This window comes from Hemibagrus wyckioides, linkage group LG11 (assembly GCF_019097595.1).
Source record: "Hemibagrus wyckioides isolate EC202008001 linkage group LG11, SWU_Hwy_1.0, whole genome shotgun sequence".
NCBI classification, from domain to species: domain Eukaryota; kingdom Metazoa; phylum Chordata; class Actinopteri; order Siluriformes; family Bagridae; genus Hemibagrus; species Hemibagrus wyckioides.
In genome coordinates this window covers 17,588,341-17,613,218 of record NC_080720.1, presented here as the reverse complement: position 1 = coordinate 17,613,218, position 24,878 = coordinate 17,588,341, and the positions used below count along the sequence as shown (strand labels likewise).

At 36.0% G+C, this 24,878-nt stretch overlaps 1 protein-coding gene across 3 annotated transcripts in view; it reads right to left on the bottom strand.

Annotated features, from left to right (window-relative positions):
* The window catches only part of grm4 (glutamate receptor, metabotropic 4), a 149,037-nt gene that overhangs the window by 81,756 nt on the left and 42,403 nt on the right, over positions 1-24,878 (bottom strand). For all 3 annotated transcript variants that reach the window (XM_058402072.1, XM_058402071.1, XM_058402073.1), the window contains one exon: positions 8,141-8,980. In XM_058402072.1, coding sequence (XP_058258055.1) covers positions 8,141-8,665 — 525 coding nt within the window. In that variant the 5' untranslated portion in view covers positions 8,666-8,980. The remainder of the gene's footprint in view (positions 1-8,140; positions 8,981-24,878) is intronic.

Sequence of the window (24,878 nt, the reverse complement as noted above, 5' to 3'; positions counted from 1 at the left end):
GGTCTTTGAATTTGTTTGATTCTGACCTTTGCTAGCCTATGTATATCTACTTAAACATTTTTGACCTGTGCCTGCTTGAACCTTCACTTTGTCTGAATTTTTTTTTTTAATTGTTCGCCTACCTTGTTTGCCCTTCTTCCTAATCATTTGGACTGTACCTATTAATTTGTCGACTCCTATTTTTGTGAGTTTTTGTTTATAAATGCCCAGAATTTGCATCATGTGGCATCTGCCTCGTGATACCTATGCGTCACTGAACACAGTTTGGGATTGTAAGCAAGGTAATGCATGAAAGAAAGAAATCTGTAAAAGAAACCATAAATCAACGTTCTAAAATTCCAACCAGTTAATAAGAATATGCTTTTTTTCCATTTTCAAATATCTTAATCTGGTGTACATACATATCTGAGCTATCTCATTCCCACTTTGTTTCCCTCATGTGGCTTATTGTTAATCGCTGCACACCCTAAGGCAGAAATGAACGAGTAGCTTTACAGCTGAAAAAAAATCTTCAAAGAATTGCGGGAAATCAGTGTAAAAGTCTTGACAAGCAGATTCAATCTCGGAAGAGTAGGTACTGCTTCACTCCTTAAAAAATTAATTTGCTTCCATATAAGCAATTTGATGAAGAGTGGTGAGTAGAATGGGGAGTGAATAAAAATGCAATAAAATACATCAATGACAAAAAAATGCAGTCCCCACCTTTGCCTACTGTACAATCAGTCACTGTCCAGCAGTACAGAAATTCAAGCTACGTGCTGTAATAATGTACTGAAATCTGTTTACTAAAATCATATGTGCTGAGTTCACTGTATTGTTTCCTTATCGGAACATATTTATATTTCTCATACTTTATGAGTTTAGATAAGGTTGTGTCTGGATTAAAAATAAATGGAATAGAACCTTATACTATGCTCACAGTTTTACAAATTCTGTGGTTAAATATGGGTGGTACAGTGTTGCTGTAATTGTGAGCTTGAGATACTGTACATGTGGAGTTTCACGTGTTCCTCAATGTTCTGTGTGGGTTTCCGGATGCTCCGGTTTCCAGCCACCTCCCAAAAACTTTGGTTGTGATAAGTTGTCCATAAGTGTAAATGCAGCCCTGACTAGGCTAAAGTGTTTACTGAAGACGAATGAACAAATGAGTGTGGTTAAATAAACTACAGAATCAAATATGAGTCAAATGACAAACCGAAAACCAAATATGTCTATAATAAATATGGCAACCAAGTCCTAAATTTTTTTAGTTTTATTTTGTCTGAATTTGTCTATTTATACTTCAAGAGCAGTGTTCTAATAGTATGTTCATGGTGCTTCCTGGTTTAGACCCAAGTTTCCATTTGTGGACTCTCTATTATGAATTGCTCTGTATTGAGCTTTTCTGTCTGTGTTCTGACATTTACTATGGTCTCCAATTATGATTATTGGATTTGGCCCAATAAAAGCAATACAGAGTTTAAGTGCTTGTGTCCTGCCACACTCAGTATATATGGCAGGTTACATCCTGTATTGATTGAAAAGTTAATTTAGGTTTTACTGATCAATTATCATGTGACACTACGCTGGATTTTATTGGCCTTTCTATGGAAAAAATCTACTGCAGCAGAAAGCATTTCTGATCAAGAGTCTAAAGTTCTAAAGTACACATTATTGCTGTTATAATGGGCAAAATTACTGATCCATTTCAAATGTCAGGGATGTGTGCACATGAAATTCACTAAAATCTATAACGCATTATTCAAATTAACATAAATTTGTGATAAGTCAAAATAATGCATTCTAATTATTGTTTTATGTGAACTATTTGGGAACTATAAATTTTAAATCCTAACATTGCATGGGAAAGATAAATTACAGTGAACAAGATAATCACAGCAATCATTTTTCATTAGTTATGATATTTTTTTTATTAGTTATAATATAAAACACTGATGAGTGGTTACTGGGCATTTGTTTAAAAACGACAATAATTATTGAAAATGGTAATTTCCTTTTTTTTGTTTGTTTCACGTGATGGACATCAAAATGGATCAAGACTGTGACTAATCTATTTTACTGCTTTCTAGTATACTTTACATTTAATTATTATGAAAAGCAGTCTTCAGTTTCCCAGAATATCAAAAAAAAAAAAAAACCTTGTGATGTGGTTGTAAATGTGTATGTCTGGGATACCCCTTGAAAGGTTCTAAGGCCAGTGGAAAGAACATGGCAGCAGTATGCACTTGCCCACAGGGTATAAAATGTGCAATCAAGAGTGAAAGCCTCCTCTTGCACCAACTGGCTGCTAAGCTGAGCATTGAATTCAATGAAATCTCTGTCAAATATGAACAGAATAATGGAGGTCAGCTGCAAGTGAAAACTGTTAAGGAGTCAAAAAATAAGGTCCTGTGTATGCAATAGCCAGAAAAATACCAATATAGATTCAAGATTGTTGATCACAGTTTAGTAAAGCTTTATGCCAATACAGTATTGATAAATATACGGATATGAGACTGATCTTAAGCATATTATTTTTCCCCAGCACATAATAATTCTCCAGCTTAAACAAATAGTGAAGACAAATGCCTATAGCCCATGATAATGTATGTATGAATATGAAAAAAAATCAAGCACCACCATAGGAATACTAACACCAACTCGAAACTTACTAATCAATATATCTCCCTGAAAGCCAGGGCTGCCATCCTTTATTCAAGACATTTTATGCCCAGCTCAGCGGTTATTTATCACTCCCTCTCTCTTTCTCATGATATCCATGCTGGAGGCATATGCATTATATCACTATTGATAACATACCAAAGCATGCTAATATTACAGGCTATGTTCATGATGCCTGAGGATATGGAATTGTTTTGTTACACACCACTATGTGAAGAAGTGACACAAATACAACATTTTAATTACTGCAAGATTAATCACTATGCTAAACATTCTGAAGAGCAAAAAAATCTTGATCTCCTCTGTGAACAGTAACATAAATTTAGTTGGCAACTCTGCATTTCAGGAACACATAAAGAGGCGAGCTAGAGGCGGACATGGCTGTAAACTTTATTAGCGCTTAAAGTTTGACAGAGGGCCTCTGCCAAGCAAGATGAATAATGAAAGTGGTGCAGCATGCCTCTTCCCTAAAATGTATTAGCCTTTTCTCAACACCCTCTGTCTGTGGTTATGATTTTTGATGAGTTCAACACATAGAGAAGCTGCAGAGGACCCCCAATCTTATGTAAGGCCAATGTGAAATATTAATCAGACAAATCACAGGAAGCCTGTCCAGACGTGGCTTGGTGCTGAGCAGACAGCTTTTCTTAGACATCCTCTGCATGTAAGTGGCAGGCCTCCCACATCTCTGTGTGTGTGTGTGTGCATGTACATGTGTGTATGTGTGTGCATGTTTATATTAGTGTAACCAGACCTTCTGCTGACATGCATTAGTTTTCATTCTCCTGAAGATGTTTCAGTTTGTGTACTTCTATGAAGCAATAGGCAAATCTGATGAAGCTGTAATAAACTCACTCCGGCTGTTGAAGTGTATTCTGCTGATCTGCAAATCCACCGTCTGTCCTCAACATCCAAAGTGCAGCAAGACCCTAGCACTTTTACAGCCTTAGTGTTTAATCCATATAAAGGCCGGAACATTTAAAAAAGACTTTTAGCCTAATGGTCTAGAGAACATTTTTCAATCAAGCGAGTACATGTTAAATCTTGACCACCTTCTTGTGAATGCTTTGAATGTAATGGCAGACGTTGTTCTCTAAGTGGATTGTAAATGTGGTACATTAACTCTATAGCTGCTGTTACTGCGCCATTCCAGTAACAAAAACCCCAAATTGGAAAAAGAGATTGGAAAGTCTTGTATTGTCAGTTACAGTAGAGTGAGGGATGGAAACAGCACTCTTATTCTTGACATGAGTGAAGTGTACATGAATAAAAATGAATATTTGAATAATTAAAACTCACAGGTAAAAAAGTGAAAGAATGCATGGTGATTAAAAAAGGTTACCATTTACCCATGCAAATGCAATCACTCTCATAACAAAGGCTAAGACTGAACAATACAAATAACTGATTAAAACTGAATAAGCAGAGTATTTGATGGTTGGAAAAACTGGAACAAGTAAACTCTGTAGCTCAGTAACTATGAATCCATTTAACATGCATGGCTGATTTAAACATTGCAGATCTTAGAGAAAATGGTATGCTGAATGATATAAAAAAAGTATATTATTGTTGGGTTTTTTTTTGTTTTTTTTTTTTGTTTGTTTTTCTTAAATAAAATGTCTTGTGATATATCTTGCGTGTAATGAAGTAAAAGCAGATTGTCTTATAACAGTTGGTGGTGCTGGTACATATTATAGAGTAAAATTTATCAAAACTAGAAAATATGTCTAAATTAACCACAGTAAAAAGTTAATGTACATTGTGTCACCAAGACAGACACTTGGAGATAAGATGCAAGTGCAGGTTGCTTTAATCAGAGCAGTTCACAAAAACAGGAACAGTTCACATATATCGGAACGGCAAACTATCCAGAACACAGGGTAAAACAGACACAGGTTGATTGGGATACAAGCATGGTCAAAAAGCAGAAAATATCTATATAGTCAAAATCCAAAGGGACAAAAGCAACTAAATGTAAACTGCACAAAGAAAGGCCAGTTACAAAGGTGCTTTTAAGCTGTACCATATTCATTAAACAAAGCTGAACATAATCAGAAGGATGGAGACTGGAGACTGCAGGTGGTTGCTGGAAGTGTGTGTCCTGGACGGCCATGTTTTTAGGCTGCAGTGAGTCTGTGATGTCTGCGGATGTGACACATTGCATAACCATTTCACATTTTTAGTTCTTGTCCAGCTTTACTTTGAACACTGTAGTATTAATTCTATACTAGGCAATCATACAGGACTGTACATTCTTCCAAACATAAATTATGTATTATTCTTGCAGGCACAGCAAGGACAAATATAAGGACTGACTGGCTGAGAAGAGTTGCATATAGACAATGGTGTTCTAGCAAACATGCTGTCAGATGCACTTTTGCAGTATAGCAAGATATTGAATGAATAAGTATATGTGCTCAAATCCCCACAAAACCCTTCATTCCTCCTGTAAGAGATGTCAGCATTCTGGCTGTACCCCTTAAAGCGGAGCATTTGCACATAAGGCTTATCATCAACATTGCGATACCATCACATTCCTCTGTCTGTAATCTTTGATCAAACCTTTCCCTCTGAAGAACACCAATGCCGAATACAACTTTTATATTTTATGTATTCTGTTTGTTTGTATCTGTTCATTTAATGATCAGCACTTCTATCACTGGATAGCCTGAGCTGTGGATCAGGTCCTAACACTAGGCTGACAGGAAACAATAGCCAGGTAGAATTTCCTCCATTACTCATTGACCTGTGAACATGTACACTTCTCACATGCATGTGAAATTTGATTGTTTAACAAAACAGGGTTTGCTGAAAATAAAATGCAGCTCTGATCTTTTCGGATGATAAAGCAATAAACTCACTGTCAGATATGGTTCCAGTAGGATAGGCTTTAAATGAGTCCAAATAATTCTGGCAAGTCAATTGAATTAATAAACACATAGAAGGTAATGAAGCTGCACTGAGCTTCCTGAATCATTGGGATCCATATGTCAGTTAATCCAGATCTCAAACCAAACAAGAGGCAGTGGTGTGTTCTGAGCCTGAAATCATACCAAGCTAGGTGAAACTGCTAGACAGTTAAATTTTACAGAAGAAATACATGTTTAAAATGTGGTAGGAGGCATACTAAATCAGACTGAAAAGAGAAGAAGAGGGACTCAGTATGTGATGTTTTGTTCACACTCCACTTTGTCATCTGTGTCTGTTTTGGCTAAATCTATCGCTCATTTGCATATCCATATTTTTGCCTCAAGTGTTCAAGAAAAGTGTGCTGTTTGCCATTTATCAAACTGAATTATTACCCTTCATAACAAAAAAGCACATACATCATGGTAATGCTCGATCTTTGAAAATAGGGGAGCTAATTGAAAAGTCAGTGATTGATGAAGTTTCAAAATCTATTAAAATGTCTGAAAATTCTGTGAGTTGAATGAAATGAGTATAGATATATTAAGAGGATACAATATGCCATTTGAGTTAGTAAAGACATGAAGTTACAGCATTTTTAAGTGACTATCAGGTCAGTGCTGAGCGAAGCAACTGGACTGCACTGGACATCAGCTCCTGCACTTCACGTGAGATCACGTGTACCTAAATCAATTTCATTTATAATGAGCACTAGTATTTAGGTTCTGACATTCGTGGCACTATTTATCTAGCATTTTGTTATGTTCACTTTGTGTTTGTATCTATTTCCATGCTTGCCTAGTTCTGGTTTATATTTTTATGAAACGTTGTGTTCTTCCATGATTTCATGTACTGCACTTGTATCTACCTGTGTCTCTGTACCTGACATTAAAATGTTGGTTCAAATAGTTTTAATTTTAAATGCTGGTTGGATTCCTTAATAGACCACTCAATTCTGATTGGGCAGAAGGTGTTGATTAATATTTATAACAGCAGCTCTGACAGTAGTTCTGGCTGCAAATTTTATATTAATGCATTAATGCGCTCTAATACATTATTTCTATAGTAACAACTACCATAGGGACTTGTTATTGGAGGACACTCCACACAAACACGATGTATCAAATCATTAATACAGTGACGATTTCTCAGAGCAGAGATTTATTTCACATTTTTTGTCAAGTGTCAGCACATAAACAGTAACTGTCGGGGTAAAGCTATTCCTTTGAGTTTTCAGACAAAGGAAAGTCTTCACTGTGGAATGTTAAGGATTCTCAGTAACATGACAAACTGCATATTTTGGTGTAGTATGAGACAAAAAAAGAGAATGTAGAGAGGGAACTGCTGTTTATAGTTTCATAACATAAGTGATAACAGGAACTAACTTGTTTTTCCGATGCTCCACAACACTATTTGTAATTATAAACCAAAAAAATGTGATGAGTTGTTCTTACAATGTAATTGTTGGAAGATTGCTGGGGTATGAGAGAAAGACTTTGGCACAATAAAGAGTGTTTTATTTCTTATTACTTTGCATTATCTAACTAACTTAACCCTTTAATCCATTCTTACAACACACTGGCATTCCCTGAAGTCCCTTCAGAAGTGTGTGATTTTTGCATTTGCAGAAATTAATGCAAAATCAACCACATTTTTCCAAATTACCACACATTTTCTGCAGAAAATATGGAACAAGATGCATCATGTGAAGTCATCACAACACACCATTCAGCCAACACTCTCTTTGATTCACATGCATCAAGCATCAGTGCAGCTATTATTGAAAATAATTACATATTTGTCTTCACTGGTTGTAGTTTAAAAGAAGCCTGTACTTGCAATTTTCTCAATTTAAGTAGTTTTCACAACTTAAATTGCAAGCAAAAAAAAAAAAGTTCATCTCAATTTGAAGAAAAAAAAATCTTGGTGGCACAGATGTATTGGATTATTTAATTAAATTGATTATTTTAACACCAAAATTCTGTTATTAGATTAGTCAAGACAGTGCTGGGATTCTGTTTGTAGAGTATCATGATTCTGTGTTTAGCTACAGGTGAGCAGGGCGATGGGACAGTGGAGGGGTATGAGTCCCTTGCTGGGGAACAATTCACACCTCTCCTCAGTAACACTGGTATAGAGATAAAACAGACAGAACAAATAAAGCTTTTTTGATAGCAAAATACCATATACAACTGTCACAATAAAATTATAACTTTTAAACCTAGTAGGCTAAATTAAAAAAAATACTTATGAAAAACTGCAGATCCTTAAAGCCTCCAGTGTCTACAGTTATATGAGCCATTAACCACCACTGTGGAGTGTGACGTTAACAATAAATTCAATGCTGAACAGGGGCAGCCAAAAACAGGCAGAAATTCCTTTTTGGCTTCTGATAAAAACAGTTAAATAACCACAACATAGCATCTACAGAAAACATGTTTTTAAGAAACCATTCAGAGGGTCTAAAAACGTAAACGCTGTAATTATGAAGTTAACAAGATGAGATCAAATCTTGCATTTGCCACAAGTCAGCTGAAGAAGGCGTAAAACAAGGACTCAACATGGTGCCTACCTTAAACAGGCGGAGGATGTTAGCCACCATGATGGACACGGAGCTAGAAGAAGCCCCAATCACTCCCACAACTCTCTCTGGCTTGGTGATGATGGGTGATCCCCCTCCCTGACATTTCACATCTGTTCCATCCTTCTCTATGAGTGCTTGGACGAAAGTGAGCGACTGCTCCAGAGCATGTGTGTCTCGCGAACAGGTGTCAAGAATACGGGCCCCCAGGGTGATATTAGGGAGAAGCTCATGGTCATTGTTGATGCGGTCCAGAGCAAAAAGCATGGCTTCCAAACGATGGATGCCCTTCTCCTTCTTCAGTTCCCCACAGGGCTTTCCATTGTGACCTCGCGCATGAACTGGAAACAGGCCTCCCAGGGAGATGTCTCCATCAATGCGAATTGAGTTTAAGTGTGTATGGCCAGGGCCCTTGGGTCTTGCTTCCAACGTGAGCAGGAAGAGATTCAGAAAAATCAACAAACACAAACCAAGATGGATGGTCCTCCCACCAACGCTGAGCAAGGAAAGAGACATTTCAGCAGCCCGGTATTTACTCAGTTCTCTCTTTTTTAATCAAAACTGCTGCTTACTTTATAGATGGCGTCTATAGGAGTCCATGAAGAAGTGTCTTGTGAGATTTGTGAAGTAGTCGGTTGGAGAGTATCACCAGTTCTGCCACACCTCTCTTTTTCCCTCCATGAAGACACCTCTAGCTGGGCTTACAGGCTAACCATAAATCAAGGATCCTTCTGTTCCACTAGATTTGCAGTCCAAAGGATATTTTTTTCCAAAGGAGATGAACAGTGGTCCCTGGGGCCCACAGAGCTTTGTCCACCAATGAGCTACTTTCTACAAAAAGAAAGAAAGCAGTGAAGTAGTGACAAACTGCTCAAAATGAAGGAAACATATAAGTTGTGCATTCACAGCATCTTGCTGAAAATTGTCATTTTTTGTCTTCCTCTCACACATTTCCTCCCTTTGTGTGCATCTAAAATTTAAAAAGGTTGCTATGGGTGCCAAGGTTGAAAAGAGTGTTAGCTCTCACCTAGTGTATCTCTTTGAAATGTCTTGAATGAAGACGCTGCATCGTGATAACCTGCTGCTACGCTGTGTGCTGGGGTTCCATAAATTACAGCACATTTACAAGTTTTGCTATTATTTTAACAGGCAAGCAACACTGCACAAGCAAAAGGGGTTACCTGAAGCCAAATCACAGCCTTGCTGACATTCAGAACAACAGCATACATGCGAGTGTGATATTGCTTTTATACAAAAGTACTATAAACAAATTTATTATCAAGTAACTGAGATTTCAGACACTGTATGGTCAATTGTTTTGTTTATTTTTGTTCTATCAAAGAAAATAGATCCCAAAGAAGCCAGTTCTGGATAAAGATTTGTGTATTGCCATGCCAACACACAGACTGACTGACAACCTACAGTAAGTGTAGTAATGGTGTCAATGTAATATAAACATTGTGATATAAACAGTAAAACTGACCAGTGCTGTAGCATTACAAATCAGCACTACTGGAGGAACACTCTGATTACATTGACACAATTTAAAGATTATTATTATTATTGTCATTATTTCTACTTTATTTATCATTATTTCTAGTGTTTCATTATTACATCTTATAATATACAGTATTGTACAAAAGCACCATAAGACTTTAATACTAATACTTATAATAATACTTAGAAAAACAGTCCACATTTTCAAACATTACTTTTCAAACAAAAAAAGAAAGAAAAGTGTATGTTAGAAGGTATGAAAGTGTATGAATGTATGAAAAAAGGTAACCTATTACATAGTAGACAAAAATGAAAATGAATGCTGGCTGTCATAGACTAAAGCAAGTGTGACTGTCAAATTTCCCAAGATGGTCAGAAATACTTACCCACCAATTTCCTTATAAAACTGCACAAAATGTGCCTGAGACAACTGTTGCAAAGGGTTGTCATGCCAAATATTGACTTTGTTTAGTTTGGTGCTGTTTACTGCTCTATATTGGAGTTATATTTTATTTAGGCATTTAATTGCATCATTTTTTAAGGCGTCTCTGCTTTTCATAATTTCATTACAAGGCTTTTGCACAGTACTGTATGTGCTTATTACTTTTAGTGTAACTAAACTACACTTTAGGTTCAATTAGAATGCATTACCATGGAATTCTGTCGATTTAATGTTAGCATTCAGAACCATGATGCATTAAAATGAATTACCAATCATTAATATGATTAAAGCTAATTACCAATCATTAATATGTTTTAACGGAATTTCACTATAGCAACGACTAGACTTACTTTTTATCTCAGAAGCAGCATACAGAATAAGAATTATTATTGCTGTAATTAGAGTTATTTAAAATGCCAAAGAAAAAAAAAATCGTGATTGGATGAAAGAATTGAACAAATGACAGGGAATTAGATATTTATACACCATCCTACACACGCACACACACAATAGTCAAATGTGCAGTCTATCTCTAGGACAAATATTATTCTGAACCTTTCATTTACAAGAGCAGCATCTGGTGTATTAACATGCACACACACACACACACACACACACACGCACACACACACTGTACGTAAGCAGTATAGGCATTACCTGAATGCTACAATAGCCAAGTTCTAGAGCGTCATAGCACGTTTGAATGCCTGAGCTTTAAATCTAAAGAAGTAGAAGTCGTTCTGAGAATATGAATGGGGAAAATAAACGGAAAAGAGATAAAAGTGGGCGATCTGTGCAAAATTGCTTGCAGTTTCATCAACTGTGAGCATTCTCCTTCATACCACTGTTCATGTAAAAGGGATTTTCAACACACTTGAAGGTCTGCCTGGCAAAAATACAGAAATGGCAAAAAAGAAAAATAATAATTGACACAGTCAACAGTGTTTCAAGTCAAACCAAATAAATTATTAAATGTATTATAGTGCTTGATCACAATGGACATTGTTGCAAAGTAGCTTTATAGCACAGTATGTGCATTTAGAATATAAATTATAACATTTTACATTTCAATTCATCCCTTTCATCTTATTCTAGTTTATATACTTACATACATAAATGCACACAAACACATACATCTATATATTTGCATGGTCTGTGTGAGTTTTGTGTGTGTGTGTGTGTGTGCATGTGCATGTGTCTGAATCTCTCCCATCAAAAACACAGGACTTCCGCTGCAGTCCCAGGTTCCCAGACCAGCTTAGACCAGGCCAGGACAGACCTGGCCTCGCTTTGCCTCAGGCTGTGCTAATGTTTGTGTCAAGCTCATGTAGGATTATTGTTCTCCTTGGCAGCACTACTTGTAAACAGTTACCTAGTGAATATGAGCAAGTGTTTATGGAAGTTATCCTAAGCTTGCAGTTCAGTGAAGGGCAGAAATTGTCTAATTATATCTAATATAATATTATAGAGTGATGTCTAGTAGGATCAGGGAGGACTTTTATTTATCTTGTATTTTCTTATGGTTATGCTTATTTAAGAGCATGTACTTAATTTTGTTTCTGGATTGTGTTATGTTATGTAGCTCCCTAAATTCAAAGTTAAATTTTCTCTTTCCTTTACAAACGGTAGGAAAAAACTCTTCCTCCTCCTTTTTATATTATGGCCTACACCAAGATCAGGCTGCAACAATGCAAAAAAAAATATTCTGCTACTGACATCTGATTTACAAATGGTATAATAATACTTTGGATAATACTAACTCTCTGCTGCCATGGATGGTCTCTTATTGATTCCCTAAATATTACACTCTCTAGAAACAGTTTATGCCCAATGTAGTACACAACTGCGGCGGAGTAATTATTTATAAGATCACTATCTGGTGTCACCCAGAAGAGGATGGGTTCCCTTTTAAGTCTGATTCCTCTCAAGGTTTCACTGTCATGTCGTCTCTGTCTGGCTCATTATGGTACTAAATTTAAATCTACATCTATATTCCTGTAAAGCTGCTTTGTGACAATGTCAGTGGTTAGGTTGTGTAAACCATCATACAAATACAAACTGAATTAAAAATAAGATAAATTAGATAAAAAAATCTAAACAAGCATTGGGTTGATTAATAGTAATTTGTAGTAAATAGTAAATGTTTACAATCAACAACTTTAAAATTTTTTAGATTTAGAGTTACTTATTTGAGTAACTTATATGAAAACTCCACTATAGTTAGTATTATTTTTTCAACATTAGCAATCTCATGCACCACAATAAACAACCAAATACACAATTGTTTTGCACAAGAACTTCCACAAGATTACAATTAGTCATAATTTACTAGCTTTGCTGTAGACTGTAATATTCAGATCATACACTTGTCCTCTTTTTATCTGAGTCCAAGAAAAGGAAGTATTTAACAAATTAATGAAAGTGTTTTTATTCTTTGTTAGGCTGTGAAAGAAACAGTGTGTTCCAGCTACAACAACCAACAATATTCCAGTAGTTATTTTTACTTTTATAGATTCATAGCAGGGATGAGAAGTTTAAAGTGAATGGCCATCTCATCAAAATCTGTACAAATGAACAAACTAAGCCAATTATTTTCAGAAACACATTCAAACATACGGTGTGCAGATTTGGCTCCAACAATAAGCCATGTTCATTTAGTACCATTTTGACATGCATGGAATTTTAGCTGAGCCAAGTGAATAAGCAAGGGTGTTAAATTAATCATGAAATTCGCATGGCCTTTATGCACTTCCAGGCCTACACAACACCATCATAATGCATAAACATGACTCAATAAATGAATTGTTTTACCTCTAGCCATACACTAGGATTCTCATCACTTTAGTCATTTGAATTTCATCACTTATTTAAGCTTTAAATTATGCTGGTCCAAGCTATGATATTATGCCCATTTTTAAGCATTACACACAAGAGCATCTATCACCTTCATTCAATAGAAAATAAGAAAAGCACAGGCTCTTAGTACCTCTTCTCCCACCTTCTTTTGTTAGCCTCAATGAGGCACAAGAAAATGAGCAATATTTTTCATTTACATATTTGCTACTTGGCCTGGACTGCCTCCCTCATTTCTCTGCTCTATATCTACATTCTCCTCACCTCCTGTTCTATTAATATAATACACAGCATCAGCAAAACACTTATACAAGGCTACTACAAAGAATTAGAGGTGGCTTTCAAAGGCTTTTCCAGCACAAGCAAATCTACTTTTTATATAAGCAGGCGTATAATGAAGACCTCTAGGAAAGTGCAAGAACAGGAAGCACCATGACAGATATTTTCCCAAAGCTTAAGAATAATAAACAAGTTAGGAGAAAGGAGCAACCAGCATATAAATGAGTTTATTTTGTAGTGCAACTTTAGTAACATTCTCAACAATTAAATGTTTTCAACGTCTATTTTATTCCTGTTATTATTATTATTATTATTAGTAGTAGTAGTAGTAGTAGTAGTATCTTTATTATTAGAGAATTTCCTGTATATCATTATGGACCATAAAAAAACAACAACAGATGTTTTCCACCCTTAGGCCCGCTTCCGTATTTTTTTAAGAACTTGGTGACGCTTTTCAATGTTCATCATAGAAACATTGAAGTGTTTACACACAGACATTTTCACTGTTTATCTGCTGCTTCTTATACTAACTGCTGCAGGTGAGAACAGTGTTTTTAAACATGTTTTAAACATTATCTTCAAACATATTAGTAAGTGTTAAATTTGCAATGACAGTTTGTGGTAAAATTCATTTAAAGATATGTGTGTTTACAGTTACAGCCTCAGAAAACACAAAATTTATTGAAGGAAAAAAAAAACACATCCAACACCAACTGGTCCTGTGTGAAAAAATTATAGTCCCCTTAGTTAATTAATAAACCAATAAAGCAAATGAAACTGATTACTGTGCTCAATTAAACTAGACACACCAAGGTTACTGCTATCCCTGTTAAATCTAAACATGACTTAAATGGGACCTTTTCAGCAATGTGTAGTGATCTGAAAGGTCTCAACAAGCAGCACACTATGTTGTGATCAAAAGAATTTCCAGAAGAGATGACAAAGTAAGTTATTGAAAAATATCAGTTTGTAAAGTATTACAGAGCTATTTTTAAGGCTCTGACATGATATCAGGCTCCATGACATAGTTGTGTTACTTGTATCATGAACAGTGCCCTAAGGGCTCTTTTTTGTACTCGTAGATTTTAAACCTGTCACATCTGCAGAAATCACAGACTCAGTTTCCTCCAGCTCATCGCAGTTCTATTCAGTTCTCCAGCTCATGTTTGTAGGCCACCCCAAACTCACCTTCCCAGCAACCACCTGCACTTCCCAGTCACTATTTCTCTGAATGTTTTTACCTGTGTTTAATTTGTATGTTCTGTTTTAAAGCACATTTGTTTCAGTTTGTTCTTTGCAAAGTAGTTCACTAGTTTTTGGATTGCTCACTGGAACTGCTCCTATTTCTATGATCTGTTCCTATTTAACTGACCTGCAATTGCATCCACTCTCCAGAGTCTGTATTCCTGACAAAACCTATTTGAAACAAATCGAGGCTGACACCTTCTCAGCTCTAAGATAACAGTATTACATAAAAAGTGCTATGTTTCGCAGAGTAAAATTTTAGGATTTCCAATGCATTCATTTCAGTTAGGGTCATTAAAATTGAATCAGTTACTCTTTAAGTCTTTCTCAGAATGATAGCTGTATTTGCATATAATATTTATTATACTTGCATTAATAAAACTTGCATTTATCAAAATGGAGATGACTAAATTTAAAGGTATAAGTACAGTTTGGTTCTCCTCAGTGGGTATGTCTCACCCATACCGCATTAGATTTATTTTATTTATTTATATATATATATTTTTTTAAGATATGCTTTTTAACAGTACAGATTTTGTCCACACTAGCCATAACTGTTCCTAAACCTGCAATGACTGAATTATCCCAGTATACTTGCTGCTATACATGCTGCAGTCTCTGCAGCTGAGAATGTAACCGCTGATTGTATGCCACCTCCACTTAATTTTACAGTACAAAAGCAACCCACCACTTACCACATGATCAAATGGGCACAATAGAAGTCCAGAAAATAATAAGCATTCCAGATCTACAATGAGTAGTGCTTGAAGAGATATTTAAGTATAATGCGTCCTCTTACTTTTATATTACCCCTAATGTGAGACCCTTCTCAGAGAAAATTCCTTGTTCCTTGTAATAGGTGGCAAAATAATGCTGAGTTCCGTCTTACAGATAAGCACATGGTTAGGTAGGCTGTAGAGAGCCTTTTAACTCCCACAGCAAACATTGGCAAGCAGTTGGGGTCCCAGAGTTAGTGTTAGTGTTTACCCAAATTTGCTTGATTCAGCATATGCTGCCACAGAGGATGAGAATGAGCTTTTAAGTAAGAACAAACAAGCACTGGAAAGAGTGTGGTTTATGGGCATTGAACCAGAGAAATTTTTTCTTATCAGACACTTAGGGTTTGTCTAGTAAGCATAATGGAGGAGCCAATAGGAGGCTGCCATGGTTTCTGCCAAGTGAAATCAACACTCTAAGCTCAACTGGAGTATTTCCTTGCACATACATGCATAATGTATATGTGTGTGTGTGCCAAATTCACTCTAGGCCAATTTTATTCTTTGAAGTGGTGTATTTTTCATGTTATTTTTGCTGAGCTCTACTTTCATACGGTTTTTCATTTTATTTGAAGGTATTTGTCATAAGTAGTTGTTATGCTCTGTTACCTACATATTGCTTTGTATTGAACTAAATAATTCAAGGAAACATATAGCAATTTATTCAGCTCCAAAGTAGAAGTGCTACACCGTTAACCTAAGAATTCATTTTCACAGATATAATAAAAAAAAGACAACAGGCGTATTTACAGACTTTCTTTTAGCACCTATTTTCTGTGGATTCTTTTGTCATTCGGATGGTAAATGATGAAAGAGCTAAGTGAAGTGCATTCCATGCATGTGTGTGTGTGTGTGTGTTTGTGTGTGTATGGTGTAGTGAAATCTTCCATTAATAACAGAAATAGAAATTCACCTGTCAACGCTTGACATCAGAGGTGTCAAAGGTTGTAAATGACTAGTGGCTGAATTTGCTCACTGTCAATCACCATTATCAAGCTTCGTTTTGCTATTTTGCTTTTAAATGCAAAGGAAATGTAATTTCACTGTAGAAATCCCAATATAATTTTCAGTACACATATAAGCATTTATAGGAAGGAGAGCTAGAAAATATACATTTATATGGCACCAGCATGAACCAAACCAGCCTTTTGAGGGAAAAGTTTTCCTGCCACACTTTGTCACGGTTTATACCAATCATCACTTGAATGCCACAGCCTATTTGTTTATTGTTGCTAACCATGTGCATCACTTCGTGTCCACAATTTTCATTCTTCTAATGGCTACTTCTAGCATGATAATGCACCATGTCACAAAGCTTGAATAATGTCTTTTCAACTGTATGATTGTACAGAGAGTTTTTCCTGGTAGAACTCAGTATCAGGCACCTTGAGTTCTGCAAGGAAGAGGAAATTTGAACTTTGGAATTGATTAAAATACTATCTGACTGACTGGAAAATTTTAATTCCAGACTTGAGTAGAGTGTACATGACTATGTGACAGGAATTTTGAATTCTGTAATTGAATAATGTGTCTGGATTTTCTGTGCATGCAAGCATTATTTACCTAGGATGTGCACTTTGTTAGCTGTCTAATTATCTCAAATAAAATGGATATTTAAGATAATTGGGAACCATTTAACAAACCACATGAATCCCATTTTAATTTCAGTCTTGTTTTTTGTACACAGCGACTGTAGCTGTGATTTACTAGAAAATAACGATTTCACAGCAGTAGCTATATGAATTAGAAGCTAGCAGCAGGTAACATAACCTCCAAAGGTAGCATGTTTAAGCAGCTATACTTTAACAGCAATCTTTTTCCTTTCCTCATATATATATATATATATATATATATATATATATATACACACACATTATATATATATATATATATTTTCCAGATTTAGATTATTTTTACAACTTGAGGTCAATTTGAATGGTGTTAAAAGCATTTTGCTAGTCACACATGGCCTGTTTTACACACGAAGACTTTAAAAGACTGTGATTAGCATAAAAATGCAATCGGCAGTAAGGATTCAGTTTCAATAATGTGCAAGGTGAACAATTCTGGACCCAATATGGAGCTCGGATGCACTCCATTAGTGACCTCTAGGCACTTTGAGTGTAAGATACCAACAGCTATATAATAATTTCTCACACTGATACAGTGCTGTAAGCAGTAGGAAGCAGTGCAATTTGAAACCAAATATGAGAAGATGGTGTATAGAACGGGAATGTTATCTGAACTGTTTACCAGACAGATAAAGAGATATGCATTATTTAGATTAAACTGCAGTCAGAGCATATATACTTATAAAACACAACTGACTTACATTTTTAACAAGTAAAACTCGAAAAGTCTCAAAATTAGATGGTCAGTTATCTAAATAGTAGGTGAATTGTTATTTTTTACTAAGTAGTGCAGAATTGTTAAATTAGTATTCAGGGATGGGTTAATCAACGCCTCAAGGCTTGGCCTTCTGAGCTGGTAATGGCTACAATAATAAGCCTAGATGGATACGATCATCATTATTCATTTCAGATTACAGCATATCCACATTCTTATTTTGGACTAATGAGAGGAGATTGCATTGCATTTTCTCCTTGGCTCTATTGGTTGCTAAAGGGAACCTCGCCTCTGTAACAGGCTCATGAATCTTTGCTAATGTGAATATTATTGTTCCCCATATCTTATCATACATCTCATGTAGGCTGTGCTGAGAATGCACCACTGCTCAAGGGTCTTTTAGATATGGCAATAATAAATAGGGGTAATTTGATCATTATTTACTTTTACACTACAATTCATTGTGTATCAGCAAATAAAGCTCCCTCTGCTTATATATGCAAATAAAAAAAAAGATAGTTATATAAAACCAGTAAAATAAAATTGTCTGAAAGCGGTGACAGAACAGTAACAGACGATATCTTGCAGATATGCTCTTATTTATCACCCACATCTATCAACACTACCTGCCTTTTTAGACATCTCCTTTTCTCAGCTTCCTCGAGAATGATGGGTTGACACCATTCAGTCAGTTTGAGCTGTAATTGATCTTAAAGGAACTCTCTCCCCTGCCTCTTTTGGTAAACAGATAACAGAGCTGGCGCCACTGTAAGAGCTGATGAAGTGATAGAGGAGCACACTGAAGCTGACATACTCCTTTGAAGCAGGGAAGTAATTTGGCCCTTTACTTTCACTGCAACATCAGGTTCATCAATGCAAAGTGAGTGAGAGGGCTGAGGTCATACTTACTTTGCAGGCATGCTGTGTGTGCAATTTAGAGAGAAGAAGCCTTATGCGGCAGGAATGGAATAAAGAAACTAGCTAATTTAGCATGAGTATTCTTTAAATATATAAAGTTATTTAAAGGGATGTAATCTTGGTTAAAACAAAAGCTAAAAAAATTACAGTAAGCATAGATGTAGATTTGGTTTGAACATTGAGGTGTTGAAGTAAAGTGTGAATGGGTATGCATCCAGATATTTTTTTATTAAATTTGAAGAAATAAATTAATAATAAATTTAAAAAAACAGTTTTGTTATATCAGCAATTTCAATCTGCTTTTATCTATCCTGCTATCTATGTATCACTCTCTCCCCACCTTCTCAGTGACTTTGAGTGTGGCATGCTTGTTGGATCAGTTGGTTTGAGTATTTCAGAAACTTCTGATCTCCTGGGATTTTTATGCGCAATGGTCTCCAAATTTTATACAGAATGGTCCAAAAAACAAAAAACATTGAGTAAGCAGTAGTTCTGCCAGCAGAAATGTCTTGTTGTTAAGCGAGGCCTAAGAGGAATAGTCAGAGTGGTTCAAGCTAACCACTTTTAACAGCTGTGCTGGGCAGAAAAGCATCCTGAGAAAACACAATGCTACAACAGCAAAATAAGTACACTGGGTTTAGAAAGTGGAAGACTGGAAGGATGTACGCAATGTTTTGCCAATTTTCCACTATCTAGTTGTTGTTTATAACTGTCCAGTTAACAATTATGAAGCAATGTTCTAAAATCATGTATATACTCAACTCTAAGTTAGTGTTTAATGACTACTTTTATTAGCCTATGCCATAGTATTTACTGTGCTTGAATGAAGCCACTGATTGCACTATTTTCATTACAAACATTTTTATAACATCACACCAATGAAGTGATTTGATTTCAATCATGGGATTTCAAAGTACTTATTATTATTTATTTTTGCTGCAAATGAAGTTACTTAAATTGCTTTATGTTTTAATTAACACTGTGTATAAAACCCAGTGTAAATGATCTTTATTAATGCTGAAAGCCATGATATTAATTAACAAGATACCAATACCTAATTATTACCATTTGTAATCATAGATACCTTTGTCAGCTGTTAAAGTATTTCTGGATGTGCTATGAATAAAGATTCATTAAGAATTAATATCTTATTTATTTGTGGATCTTGTGGTAAAGTGTTACAAATAGACAAAAGTCTGGTTGAAATAATTAAAAATTCTGCTGAGCTTGTATCTAACACCTTTGATTAAACTCACTCAGGTCAAGAGGGACTGGATTTCTAAAAAGCAGAACAGTCCATGACATTTAATGAAATGGTTTTCTTCTTCACAGGCTGGCCAAAAAGGTATCGACTTTGGTTCTCCACATACAACTGAAATTAGCTTTGGGAATGAGAGAGCATGTCAGGCTGCATTGTTAGAGGCTGGGTTCTCTGAGGCTCCCTCACCAGTTGGAGCAAATATCACACAAAATATTTGTGACCCAAACATGAAAGGTCAGAACAACAAACAGATGGTTGGTTTACTGAACTGTCATTCACAGAGAGACAGAGTTAAAAATTTTAAGATTCCTCTTTTTTCTTTGTCTCTATATAGAATTAATTCAAGGATTACTGGCAGCCTGGAATAACAATGAGAAATAGAAAAAAATAGAGTAGAATAAATAAATACTCAAACAGCCACAACAATCATGCAAGGGTCAAAATCACTGACATCAAATTTGTCCCTAATCTGATGGTTGATGTAAACATTACCCACATCTGATTAGATATTTGCATATACGAGTAGGTGTACAAGTGGTCCCAACCTAAACATATTTTTTAAGCAGCAAAACACTACTTTCAGTATGATTCTTTTTGGCACATCCATTAGAGATAATAGTCACATTGAGCATCCTCCTGCAGTGTCTAACAGCAGTATATACATTTGGAAATTGTTTCCACACATTAACGCAAGGTGGGTTGGGCTTTCAAGTGGTGCAATAGAAATGTCTTCGCCCTAATGTCTGGGCATCAAGAGTTGATGAGGAACTCAAAATCATGAGGCTCATCAGGAATCAAAACTGTTCACTGGGTGAAAGGGATGGGGTTACTGTTTCCCCTGTCAATCAGAGCAACACTAGCAAATGGTGTCCATCTATGAGCTCAGGTATGTGGAAGAGGGCAGACATGTACGTGGAAGTTAGCAGATGAACAAAATGGGGAGAAAATGAGGGACAAATGAATGTAGACTAAGTCCAGATTCTGACACTTTAAATAATGTTTAATAGCTTTTCTGTAATAATTTTTTGATGTAAAATATTAATGTATAAATACTTATTTGCAATCATTTCAGGTGCTGTGTTTGTTAGATGTTCTCAGGAAAGGCCCCAACCCCTCCAAGCTGTTGTCATAGAAGTGGTATATAATAGTTGAATTTGAAACATGACAAGAAGCTGTGAAATTCTGAAACTGTGATCTTTGGGTTCTACTTTGCCTCCCTCACCTTCCTCCTCACTGTGTGTGGGAGATGGAGGACGGTATGTTGGTATGTGCCAGTTATCCAAACTGTTCCAAACTTCAGTAAATTTGTTATTATGGCTCTGGTTGTGACTAATGTTATTTTTAATGTTATAGATGTTTTAGATTTACACAGGTTAACAACCATCTGTCTCTTTTGTGTAAAATCTCTTTAATTTTCCCTGCGACGAATATCAAAAGATTGTATACAATATAATGTGAACTTTATTTCCAGTGTGAACTTTAGGAAGAATAAACAAGAATTCCTAATCTGTGTTTATTTGATGTATTTTTAGGTTATAGGTAGGAGGTAAGTGACTAAAGGTATGTAGACTTTTCAGTCACTCTGGATGTGATTTAACTCTAACAGGTTTCATTTGAGTCCTGTTTACATAATTGCTGGATTATAATAATAAGGAGAAAATTGACTGATAAGTTACAAAGAGCAAAGCCTTTATGTAATTTCCATTAGAGCATTGAGAAAATGTAGATTTTGGATCTTTCAATAAGCAAATTAGGCAAATTAAATGAAAGTAAAATAATACAATATAGTACCAATAAGAAGAACTGGATAACATTTTTAAATATTCAGACAAAGTCATCATATACGGTTTTAGAGCAGGGGTGTCAAGGGCTGGTGTGGATACCCGGATTTCATTCTAATAAATCAGTAGTCTCACCTGAGTCTACTGAAAGCTGAGATCAACTGATTAAACAAGTGTGTCTCCTGCCTGACTGGAATACACACCTGCATACACACCAGCCCTTTCTGGATAAGACTGGACACCCCTGTTTTAGAAGCTTGTTTTAGAGTTCTCTACAGTATGTTCAATGAAGAAAGTATTGTTCCAAAAAAAAAAAAAAAAACAAGATAACAAGACTGAACTAGCAATCGGGTAGCATCCTTGAAATAGGCTTGCTTTTTACACACACACACACACAAACATGTGAAGTGAATAACATTGATTATTTCATTAGAGTGGCAGGGGTGAGATATATCAGACAGCAAGTGAACTGTCAGTTCTTGAAGTTGATTTGATGTAAGCAGGAAAAATGTGCAAGCATAAGGAGCCAAGTGACTGTAACAAGGGCCAAATACTGATGGCTAGACAGCTGGTTCAGAGGAACCAATCCATACGAAATGCCTCTAACAGCATAAGAGTAGAAGGTTTATGCATATATAAAGTTAAGGTAAGGGTTTGGTGCCTGGCTAGCACTGATCAGCCATAACATTACAACTACCTATAGTGTAGGTCCCACCAACCCTGTGCCACCAAAACAGCTTAAACCCATAGAGACCTGGACTACACAAGTCATCTGAATGTGTGCTGTGGTATCTTGCATCAAGATTTTAGCAGCAGGTCCTTTGTTCTGTAAGTTGTGAGGTGGCTTCCATGGATCTGACTAAGTCAACATCTTGTCAACCGCATGTTTCTCAATCCATTCCTGAACAATTTATGCAGTGTGGCAGGGTGCATAATCCTGCTGAAAGAGGCCTCTTATATTAGGGAATACTGTTGCCATGAAAGGGTGTATATGGTTTGCAACAATGTTTAGGGAGGTGATATGTGTCAAAGTAACATCCACATCCACAACACCCCAAGGTCTCCCAGCAGAACATTGCCAAAGAACCCTGCCTCCATCGGTATGCCTCCTTCCCATTGTGCATTATAATGCGCATGTAATCAGCACTATCAAGAATGACTATTTTTATGAGGCATTACAAAGTTTTATTGTCTAACACATCTTTGAAGGTTGTCACAGATGTCAAGTATACAAAGGACCAAATGTCTGTCACTGAAACCAGATTGACTGTTTGCAGTTCATGCCTGAAGACATCTGTTTATTTTGTGGTGTATGCATCCATGAACTGGAAAGTCAAGCATTTGCTAAACTACAGCTAATTAAATTAAACGTTTTCTGTTTTTTCTTATTTTTAATCTTCCCAGGTTTATTTACTTCTGTTCTTGTTAGTTCTTATGTGTTTTACACCAGATCCACAATTAACATTTCTACTGCTACTTCACAAAATGGCACAATTGCTGTGAAACATTTGTTCATACACAAAACATAGCAGTTTTGCCACACACGTATAGGTCAAACGTTATTACTGCATGACCATACAGTATGTAGGGTTAAAAGCAAATGTCACAGCCTCATGATGCTGAAAATCTGCCCAGTACACTGCAAAAGGCTACAGGTTATTTCCCTAATCACCATTAACGCTGCTCATTACTATCACTGCAGGAAGCATCATTTTATTACTAACCTCTGTGCTGTAATTTCACATGTATACTAAATAGAAACAGAGCTAAAAGCACTGCATGTTTAGCATCTTCTGCTTTGTCTTTTTTCATCATCTTTTTTTTAGTCATCAGACTGATGAGCTATGAGAAAATCAATGTTGCAAAATGCAATTGCAATTATAACCAGAAGACCCTCATTTCCCAGAGACATGTCGGCTCTTGGATGTGTGCTCTAATCTTTTTACTCGTAAAGATATTATCACCTAGTGTCAGAGTTGATGTCTTAATTTAAATGCTGATGTTGCACGTTCAGGCAAGCATGTCTGTCAAAGCACATCTGATTAGAGAGGTGCCAAAATGACTGCAAAATGAAGAAAGGGCTCTTCGATGGCTGAATTGTGGGGATATTCAAAGCTGGACACAGGAAACAGACGCTTCTTTGACAGAAGCCTTTTGGGTGATTTAGAATTTAGCCCTTGAAATGCTTAAAAATGAAGCATTACAGAAAGACTTAACAATCTATAAAAATGTGTTAAGGCAATAATCTTATTTTTACAAGGTTTCTTTGCTGGCATAGGCTTCATTTTTACTCTTAAATGAGTAACAGGGTTGAAAGTAACAGGGTGGAGGGTTTTGGCATTGCATTAGTGAATATATAAAATGTAGTTAACTTAGCATCCTTGCTAATGGCATTAAGTACATTAAAGAAATTGTTATGCTAAAATGAGTCTTAGATAATTGCAATAGGAATTGTATTGCTTAAATTAAGCTTTTATCTTTAAAGAAGACTGTGTTTAAGTGCTAAACATGTCCCACAAATGTACTTATTTAAGGTTATATGCTAATAGTACAATTGTAAATAATGAAGCAGTGTGTGTGTGTGTGTGTGTGTGTGAGAGAGAGAGAGAGAGAGAGAGAGAGAGCGAGAGAGAGAACAGAGCTGCTGTTGTTCTCGGTCACACTGCAGTGCTTCTGCAGATGACAAGTAAGATAGTGAGATTTCAGGTTCACTCTTGTCACCTTGCTCCACTCTCTTGCTTCTGAACACTGCTGCATGGCAGCACAAACTATTCAACACCTTTCTCACTTGCAGGGTCAAATGCAACCTAATGGTCCTGCAGTAGAAAAAGAAGAGAGCATTCCCGAAACCCAGGAGCAGCGAGGCTGTTGCACCTGCGTTCAGTGAATCAAAGAGCTTACATCTGAAGTTTAAACAGACTGTGGCTCCTCACAGATCTACAGCTGGTTCCGGGAGCATCAGAAAAAAGCAGTGCTTTTACACCAGATAAGTGAATTCATGATAAAAGCAATGCTGTACTGGTCTTACAAAAGGAATTATTCCCTAGATATTTCAATGCATATTTAAGCCCAGTGTCATGTAGCAGAGTCTATAAAAGTCTTTAAATGCAGCCTGCAGGAAGATACAAAAATAATAATTAGCTATGAAAAGTAGACCATCATTAAATATTACATTTACAAATATGTATGCAATGTAAAGGTATTTGAAGATATCTATGTACAAGTTTCAGATAAATAATTAAAACTTTGATGAATCCTACATACAGTGCTTACAAAACATCATTCCTTTTCTTATTTTTCCTATTATTCCTTCATAAGCTTATTATTTTTG